This window comes from Gekko japonicus, unplaced genomic scaffold (genome assembly GCF_001447785.1).
Source record: "Gekko japonicus isolate JY-2015 unplaced genomic scaffold, Gekko_japonicus_V1.1 scaffold158, whole genome shotgun sequence".
Lineage (NCBI taxonomy): Eukaryota > Metazoa > Chordata > Lepidosauria > Squamata > Gekkonidae > Gekko > Gekko japonicus.
Window position 1 is genome coordinate 1419743 of NW_015170279.1, and position 10224 is coordinate 1429966.

The window sequence follows — 10224 nt, forward strand, 5'->3', positions numbered from 1 at the left end:
CAGTGTGTGACTGCAATAAAGAAGGCCAATGCTATGCTGGGGATTATTAGGAAGGGTATTGAAAACAGATCAGCCAATATAATAATGCCCCTATATAAATCAATGGTGAGACCTCATTTGGAATACTGTGTGCAGTTCTGGGCACCACACCTTAAAAAGGATATTATAGCTTTGGAAAAAGTGCAGAAAAGGGCAACTCGAATGATAAAAGGGTTGGAACACTTTCCCTATGAGGAAAGGTTAAAGCGCTTAGGGCTCTTTAGCTTGGAGAAAAGACGACTGAGGGGTGACATGATCGAGGTTTATAAGATTATGCATGGGAAAGAGCAGGTAGAGAAAGAGGTACTTTTCTCCCTTTCTCACAATACAAGAACTCGTGGGCACTCCATGAAACTGCAGAGCGGTCGGGTTAGAACGGATAAAAGGAAGTACTTCTTCACCCAAAGAGTGATTAACACATGAAATTCACTGCCACAGGAAGTGGTGGCGGCTACAAGCATGGACGGCTTCAAAAGGGAATTAGATAAGCATATGGAGCAGAGGTCCATCAGTGGATATTAGCCACAAGGTATAGCTAGGGGCTCTGGGATTCTTCACCCAAAGAGTGATTAACACTTGGAATTCACTGCCACAGGAAGTGGTGGGTGCTACAAGCATGGACGGCTTCAAAAGGGAATTAGATAAGCATATGGAGCAGAGGTCCATCAGTGGCTATTAGCCACAAGGTATAGCTAGGGGCTCTGGGGCAAGTGATGTCTGACTTCTTGGTGCTTGGGGGGGGCCAACAGTGGGAGGGCTTCTAATGTCCTGGCCCCACTGGTGGACCTCCTGATGGCACTGGTATTTCTGGCCACTGTGTGACACAGAGTGTTGGACTGGATGGGCCTTTGGCCTGATCCAACATTGGCATCTCTTATGTTCTTATGTTCTTATCTGGCTCATGTTCAGCCAAAGAAAAGACAATTGCTTTCAAGGCTGGACCTCTGCTCCATCCCATCCTGTTCCCTGCACTGGACATATAGAATCTAAATAAAAATGTTCAGTTTATAATGTGGATCCCTAATGCTGCTGGTGTTCATTCTTCAAGCTGAGTATCCACTTCAATGCCTGTCTAGAAAATGCCTGGTAGAAAAAGCTACCCTATGCTGAAGGGCTAAAAATACTTCTCCCTGACTTGAACATGTAGGCTGAAATTAAATATCAAGAGGAGGCATGGCCTTAGTCAGTGAGCTCCAATGTGGCGCCCCTGGGAACCATGGAACCTGATGTTGTATTTCCTGGAGTCCACTTTCTTTCAAAGCATCTTTCCCCCAAAGCAAAGAGCTGGTCCCGGCTTTCCTCCACCTCACTTGAGCAGTAGGTGCTTCAGAAGAAATCCAGAGGCATCTCCTTTATGTCTGCTGGAAGCTCCCGTTCAGAAAGAAATGCCTCCCTCTTGAAAGGAAGCTTGGCTTGCGCCTACCCAACTTTTTATGAGTGGCCCCAGGACCCCATGGTATCCCTTCTGTAATTGACCACCTGTGGTGGTCGTTTTGTGGTTGCATCTACTTCCCATTCTCAAAATTCCAAAAGTGCCCTGTGACGGACCCCTGCTGCTTCTTTTTCTGTGAGGCAGATTTTCCCGCCAAAATACTATATAGCTGTTTCCCACTCTGTCTGAGCAGCCCTTTGGTAGCATGTGGTAATAAACGATTTATGACTTTATGAGTGTCCCACCCTGTGGTAGAGAACATACTTGGCTTTTGCCCAGGCCAGAGATTTATTATAGATAAGCAGGAGCCCACTCGTTATTTCCTTTGTAAATAGCACTTGACACAAAGTAACATTCAAACAGGAATCATGACTTTATTAAACAGGCACGGTTGAATTAGGAATAGGCAGGGGATGAGAAAACTGAGGTAAATTTTGTTGTATTTACAAATTATGATATTTTGAACAGGCTACAAAGTATTGTTGAAGAGAGGATAGCTACATTGTAGAATGAAACTGGATTAACATCTTCCAAGGGAATTCTGGGGAGTGTAGTTCTGGGGTGAGGACTTAGAGACTCAGTTCTTAACAGTGAGAGGCTTATTTGTCTTGGAGATTTCTTAACAGCAACAATGTGTCATAATGAAGATTCATATAAATATCTTAGTTTCCTGGAGATTAATACTTCCTTCCTGTATTTATTCTCTCTCCCTGTGGGAATACAGCTTTCACTTGGACTCTAGAGGAGTCTAAAACCGTTTTCTTTTTCACTCAGTCCAGGGGTCCTTTGAGAAATTGAACCCACTTAATAACTGAGAAGGAAATATTCTCCTTTTCCTAGAAGCAAGATTCCTTTTCTGTTTAGCTAGACTGGCAGCTTCAATCTACTGACCAATCCCTCTTGCCAAAACTGACCCTCAGTTCTTGACCCAGTGAAATAAAAGGTTTTCAGCTTGGCTGATACTTAGACTAAAGTTCTCATTTGGAACTTTTCCTCAGATTTGATGTTACACAGTAAGGGCAAGAAGTTGTGTCCCTTTGCTTCCCAAGTGAACTTGTCTGTTTCCCTCTGACAGACACACTAACTCCACCTGTCTGGCTTCTGACACACCAGAGAGGAAGCAAGACGAAAAGGACCCTTTTCCTCAGCACTCACCTGCTCTTAAAGCTCTCTCCAGCTGGCACTGACCAATCAGAGAAAAGGGGGGGGTGCACATAGGCAGCAGCCTGTCAATCAACCTGTCCTTCACAGTGAGACAATAACCCTTTAATCTCCCAGCTCTCTGAATTTGTTGCATCCTGCTTTTGGAGGTCAGCACGTGATACTATCTGTAAGCCACCCTGAGTCCTTTGTGGGGAGGGTGGGGTATAAATTTAATAATAAATAAATAAATATGCCCTCAGGCTGAACAACATTGAGGACCCCATGTCTAAATCCATCTGTCATCACACCAGTTCACGTGAAAAGTGGTCCAGAAAAAAAGTTGATCATATAAAACGTATCATCTTGCCTATGAATGAGTGTGACAACAAGATCCTTTCCCCCCCTCAGTCTTTGGTGGGGCAGCTAAGAAGGGCTGTCAAACTAGGAAAGCAGAATGGCCAGCCACTCAGTCCTGCATTCAAAGTAAAGAAGTAGAATGTGGGGGGGGGGACACACACACATGCACGGGTTATGTATCTGAACTTTAAGACCTTAAAAAAATGTGTCCATGAGAATTTTTCCTGTGGAAGGGTTGCACACACCATCCAGCCAGCTCACCTGCAATAAAGACCAGCCACGGCAGCTCCTTCTCATCTAGGGCAGAGATTCCCTGTAGGTTTCACCTTTGGCCTCTCTTCCTTTGCAGGTGTTCCAGAGGCGGCAGAATGGGCTGACAGATTTCTTTAGGAAGTGGGCAGATTACCGTATTGGCTTTGGAAACCTTGAGGATGAGTTCTGGCTGGGTAAGGAACCTTTGCCCTGATACTATCACTGGAGAACCCAGATAACTGTCCATCATACCCTTTAAAGCAAGTATGCTCCATGTCTCTCTCTCTCTCTCTGTTTCTCATTTCTTGCTCTCTCTCCATCTACAGAGACAGCTTATCTGTCTTCCTCTCTTCCTGCATTATCCATCAACCTTCCTTCTGACTTGACGGATTTCTACTTGGCTTTTTCCTGCCGGGGGCTCATCATTAACAATGGTCTATGAAAGGCAGACATGATCTTTGCCTGGTTTGTTTGGTTGGCATAGCAAGCTTAATTGCTGCCCTTTCGCCTCCTTGGAACTATGGTCGAACAACTCTTTGCTCACGGATGAGGCCAGATGGAGCCATTTCATTTCAGCACATCTTTTTGGTCTGCATTGCAGATACACACTGCCACTCTGTGTGATTGGCAGGTTCTGTCGAAGGGAAGTTTGTGGCATAAACTGAAGGATTCTTGGGTTAATCCAGGAATTATGGCTCTTTGCAGAAACCAATTGTACAGTAAATGCAATGCATGGATTAGCCTATCTTCAGTGCATACAGACAGGATAGCTATATTGTAGAATGAAACTGGTTTCATGTCTTCCTAGGGAATTCTGGGGACTGTAGTTTTGAGATCAGAGCTAGAGGCCTCTAACATAAAATTCTCATCCTTGTCAAGAAACTACAGTTCCCAGGATTTGGAGAGCAGGGAGGGGGAGCCTGACAGTGAAGCCGTGATAAAACCAATATATGCCTTTGGTGCAGATGTTCCTGACATCTTCGCCAAAGGACTGTGGGAATATTAGCACTGCCAGATGTGCTGGGAATCCAAGCAGTAGGCAGAAATTCAAGTAAGTAAAAGAGCCAAGCTCAGGACTGAGGGGTTTATTCCACTGAAAGGAGGAGGAAATAAAAAATCCAAAGGACAACCGGCGAGGAGTCAGCCACAGAGTAGGATGGGAATGCGGGCAAAAGGTGATGGAAATCATGGGCAGGGATATTGAGATCAGATACTTCTTTCCCTGGTTTTCATTGTTATGTGGGCTCTGGAATAGGTTTCCCATCAACTTACCACTAGCAGCTGGAAAGAACAGGAGGCAAGGAAGAAAGGAATGGAAAATGACAGCCCCATTGTGAGAACCAGCGGGATGGGTGGAGGATTGGCCTGTTAGTGCCACCACCTCTCTCCCCCTACCCAGCTCCCACCCACACTTGTGCATGTTTCCCAAAGCCTGGTGCTAATCCCGGCCAGCGAAGCCTAGACCCAGGGCACTGCGTTTCTTTAATGGGCATATTTCCACCCCTCTTTTGCTGTCACGCTGCATGCCCTTTCAGCTCTCTTGCTCATCTCTTGTGGTTCACCGGTTTGCTGGGCATGCAGTCTCATCGCCGAGTTTTGCCTCCCCTTCCAGGGCTGGACAACTTGCACAAGATCACATCGCAGGGGCGCTACGAACTGTGGATAGACATGAGAGACGGCCAAGAAACAGCCTTCGCCTATTATGACAAGTTCTCCATTAGCGATGCCCGGAGTCTGTACAAGCTGAGGATAGGGGACTACAATGGGACTGCTGGTAAGAAAACAAATCGACGTGGACATCCCTATCACCGACAGGCCTGCCCTCTCTCCTTCCGCACAAATAAATTAATAAAATAAAACCACATATTTCGTATGCATCCTCCCTGTCCTCTTCCCCATTTACTCCATTCTCTCCTTTCTCAGGCCCAGTTCAAGAAGTGGCAACAGACAAGCAGAAACTGCACCGTAGTTTTGATAGCCATCTGAGTAGGCCAAATTACGTAGCTTTCTCAGTCCCAGGACAGAGTGTGCCCTTTTGTTGATTTGGGTGGGGGGAGGCTTGAAAGGGGAGCAAAAGCGGGGCTGAAGGAGAACAGGATAGGGGGTGCCTTCCGCCTTCCCTACCCCCTGTTCAGACCGATGGCAATAAGAGGGCCGTGGCTTCTTTTCTTGTTTTTGCCCAAATTATTTCCTCTACTATTTTCAGACTATTTGTTCAGAGTATGCCCAGAGTCTGGTCACCTCAACAATGCATTCGTGAGCGTGGAACAGAACGATCCTCTCCCACTCTGTGCCTTCCTTCAGTCTAAATGCCGGGTGTGGGAGAGAGAGCTGAGAGTTTCAGGACACGCTCCTTCTTCTTCCTCCTCCTCCACTGAGAACGATGGCAGCATCGAGAGGGCGCTGACTAACCTGTCCTCTTGCCAGATCTGACTGGCAGCATGGTGCCACCACATGCTCCTAGGAACAAGACCAAGTCATAAAAGGATTATGCCGCTCCAGAGGCTGACGGGGGCTGCAAGAATGCTGCAGACCCGCATGTTAGGAGCATCTGTGGGAGAAAGACTTCAGGGGCTGCTGAACTCCGTGCTGCCCTGTCATTCATTCTCTCTTCACCACAGTGTGATACCAGCCCCATAGCCAGAAATTTTGGGCTGGTGGGGCAGGGGTGCTTGGGCAGGGAAGCAGGAGCAGGGATTAATTAGATTGGGGGGGTAGTGAACGAAAGAGGGAGAGAGAAGGAACTCACAAAGAGAAGGCATGCCTTCTCTCTCTCTCTCTCTTTCCTTCTCCACCCCCCTCCCCATGGCAGTGGGGAGGCTGGGGAAGCAAAGGGAAGCCTCCCTTCTGCTCCGGGTCAGTTTCACTCCCCTCCCATCAGCTGTTAAACCTAAACAGCTGTTGGTGGGGGGAGTGAAACTGACCAGAAGCAGCAGGGTGGCTTCCTTTTCCTTCCCCAGCCCCACATGGAATTCACTGCCACAGGAAGTGGTGGCGGCTACAAGCATGGACGGCTTCAAAAGGGAATTAGATAAGCATATGGAGCAGAGGTCCATCAGTGGCTATTAGCCACAAGGTATAGATAGGGACTCTGGGGCAAGTGATGCTCTGTCATCTTGGTGCTTGGGGGGGTCAACAGTGGGAGGGCTTCTAATGTCCTGGCCCCACTGGTGGACCTCCTGATGGCACCTGGTATTTTTGGCCACTGTGTGACAGAGTGTTGGACTGGATAGGCCTTTGGCCTGATCCAACATTGGCGTCTATTATGTTCTTATGTTCTCACCGCTTGAGGGCAAGGCGTACCAGGGATGGGGAGACTGGGGGGTCTGGTATCCTCCCAGGGTGGGGCAGGGCTCATTGGTGGTGGGGCGCTGCCCCCAAATGCCCCACCATGGCTACGGGCCTGTGTGATACCCATTTGCTGTGCAACCCAGGAGGGCTGAACTTCATCACAAGCTGGTCACATGCAACCATTCACCCAGCAGACCAAAAGCTTGCTGTTTCCCTTTCACATGGGCCACGTGCCACAGCTGAAAAGCAACTCCTAATACCGGCTCTGGGGGTGCACAGACCCAGTACAAGCTCTATGTGCAGGGACTGCACTGCTCATCCTTACTTGCAAGAGTGAAGTGTTGCTCTGTAGCTGAAAAGGGCCACAGCTTCTATTGGGTGGGGGAAAATAAGACTCCCATCCCCGCCCGGCTCGATAAGGGAGGATGATGAAACTGGCAGGGATCCTAGAGTTTGAGAGAGAGAGAGAGAGAACTGTTCCAAAGTATCTATTATTTATTGGTGTACAAAACCATAATGCAAAAATATTCAAGCAAATAGCAATTTCAATATTTATCATATTAGAAGATATAAAAAGCTTAAGAGTGCACTCATCTCTATTTAGGAATACACATTTTGGCTTCCCTGCAAATGACCCACAATGGGGGTAATTTGGCAAGGAGCCCTGAACAGTGGCAGAGTTTGAGAGAGAGAGAGAGAGAACTGTTCCAAAGTATCTATTATTTATTGGCGTACAAAACCATAATGCAAAAATATTCAAGCAAATAGCAATTTCAATATTTATCATATTAGAAGATATAAAAAGCTTAAGAGTGCACTCATCTCTATTTAGGAATACACATTTTGGCTTCCCTGCAAATGACCCACAATAGGGGTAATTTGGCAAGGAGCCCTGAACAGTGGCAGACATTGACATCATATAGGCAAGAAATCCAGAGTAGCTGTCTATTAAAGAATGACAAAACCCAAATCCTTCCCCTCGCTTAGCAGATGAACTCTGCTCAGAGTCAACTCCTGATCTTCTAGGTTAGAAACATCCAACATCCTCCCCATGCCATGATATCTCAATTGTTTTGGTTTTCGGGCTGAATCTAAAAAATGTAAACAGTTCTTTTAGAGCAGAGGACATTGTCAGGCCCGAGAGAGGCATATAACAACAGCTAATCATGCAGAACCTTATGGGAGAGAGAACCACACAGAGAGGCACAAGCTAATTCAGGCCGCTATACAGAAATGCCCAGTCTCACTTATAATTCTGCCACGGTTGCAGGTGGGACAGGAAGGCAGGTCATGTTACTGCCCCAGGGAGCTACCCCTCTAACAGCTCCTAAGGCTGAGCCATATTGAATTTGACAGGAAGTCTGTACACCATGCAGGCCTAGGGCCGTCTCTAGCCTCTCTAGAGATGAGGGTTTACTGTGAAACGCAAGGAGATCTGGAACAGTAGAAGTGATTCACATGCACTTGCATCACTCGGTGGCTTGCTACTGGATGAGCAAAACGTTGCCGCCCAGTTGCGTTGTTTTGAGGCAAATCAGAAAGACCAGGCTGCAGCATTTGAGCCACAATTGTTTCCATGCTCCAGCTGTTGCTGGAAGTTGTTTCAGCAAAACGTGCATGTACGAATTCATATTTTGAGCAGGGAGTCGCCTAAAAGGATGTCTTTCATTGCAGGGGATTCACTCACGTATCACCAGGGGCGTCCGTTTTCTACCAAAGACAGAGACAACGATGTCGCCGTCACAAACTGTGCCATGTCCTACAAAGGGGCCTGGTGGTATAAGAACTGCCACCGGACCAACCTCAATGGCAAATATGGCGAGTCCCGACACAGCCAGGTAAGGACGAGGTTGACCTCGTTAGAATGAAATGAGCACTGAACCGGGTGCTCTTTTGGTCAAATCTCACCTCATCCTCAAACTGACAAGATGGCCTTAGGCAACCCTCTCTGAAGTAGGGAGGGTTGGGGGGGAACATCCGGGGGGGGGGGGGCACAACGTTGGCTGGGTCTAGCCGCGATGGAGGGGGGGGGGGTGGGGGGGGAGCGGGGGGGGGGGGGGGTGCACAACGTTGGCTGGGTCCTTCCGTCACTTCCAAGGGAAACCTAGAGGGGAAGTTAGAAAACTCTAGGAATCACCAGAAACCCTATGGTAAAAACCACAGTTTCCAGCAATTCCTAGAGCAACCCTATGTCACTTCTGGGTGCAGCCACCACTGCCATTAAAAAAAAAAAAATCTCTCCCCATCACTTGTTGTGGCAGTGGGCAGGGAGATATGGGGGCGGGGGACCCCTGACTGGGGAAGAGGCAAGCCTATTCCGGAGGGTTATAATACTGATCTGTCAAGCTGACCTACCATGAGGCCCGTGTTGGGGGACTATTAAGGCAAGTACAGTCTAAATTTTAAAAAGGTAAAGGTTCCCTTGCTCGAAAGCCAGTCGAATCCGACTCTAGGGTTGCAGTGCTCATCTCCGTTTCCAAGCCGAAGAGCCAGCGCTGTCCAAAGACATTTCCGTGGTCATGTGGCCGGCATGACTAAACACCAAGGCGCACAGAACGCTGTTACCTTCCCACCGGAGTGGTACCTATTTATCTACTTGCAGTTTCTTGCTTTCGAACTGCTAGGTTGGCAGGAGCTGGAACTAGAGACGGGAGCTCACTCCGTCATGCGGCACACTCGGGTCTCGAACTGCTGAACTACCGACCTTTCACAGCCTCCAGTTCAGCGTCTTAACCACTTGTTACCTAGTTCCTTATTATATCTTTATTGAATTTTCTGTCTCAGGCACTGAGGTATCTACTTCTATCTGCTAGTGGCCATTTTAAGGATTATTGAGAGTCTTTCTATGAGTTACTAGTGATGAGCTAAGTCCCCTTGGCTTGATTCAGAACTGGGCTCAGTAAATCGTGATGTTTTGTCGAGGAACTGACAAAGGCTTCGTTTTCTTTTCCAAGCTCAGTTCCCAGCCACAGAAGCCCTATGGTACCCCCCCTATAAGGTGACCGGGACTGCCACAAAGTGCCAGTCTGGCCCATGCCCTGCTTGCCAGGCCATGGAAGTGGCTTCTGGTGAAGCTGGATGCTGACTGCCGAGAGGTCTTGGGGGTCCCACCCTGGAGAGCAGTGGTAGGCTTGCTGGAGAAGAACCCAGCGGCTGGCCTCCCCAAGCAGTGGACAGTAGCAGGCATTTATTTATTTATTTATTTATTTATTTATTAAATTTATACCTTGCCCTACCCCCAAAAAAATGGGCTCAGGGTCAATGCTCCCTCTAAGCGGTGGAGTCTTGTGAGCAAAAATTCTATTTTGTGAACTACTGGCATTAAAGTTGTGAGCGAGTAATTTGGCTGCTGCATAACTTAGTTTGCACGGGAGCCCATCCATCCCGGGCTGAGACAAAAACCTGTGAGCCGGAGGCTAAAAAAACTGTGAGCTGGCTCACACTAACTCAGCTTAGAGGGAACACTGCTCAGGGCAGCTCACAACATGAAACCAACAAGCAATAAAAACAGTAAAAAAGTAAATAGCAATAGCAGATCGACCAAACCCCTGCATTATGAAATAATTACCCTAAGACACTCCAGTGTCTGGGTGATATCCAGTAGGACACTGGGAAAAGGTCATAAACAATGTTGTGGACAGGACAGGGGGCCCAGAATGGATTGAACGCCCGCCCCCCTCTGCACCAGACCATAACTAGGTTGAGGTCAG

General features: G+C 47.8%; 1 protein-coding gene across 1 annotated transcript in view; it reads left to right on the top strand.

Annotated features, from left to right (window-relative positions):
* Window positions 1-10224, top strand: part of TNR (tenascin R) — a 138593-nt gene that overhangs the window by 125351 nt on the left and 3018 nt on the right. The window contains exons 18-20 of the mRNA XM_015417743.1: window positions 3321-3417; window positions 4836-4997; window positions 8189-8352. Coding sequence (XP_015273229.1) covers window positions 3321-3417; window positions 4836-4997; window positions 8189-8352 — 423 coding nt within the window. The remainder of the gene's footprint in view (window positions 1-3320; window positions 3418-4835; window positions 4998-8188; window positions 8353-10224) is intronic.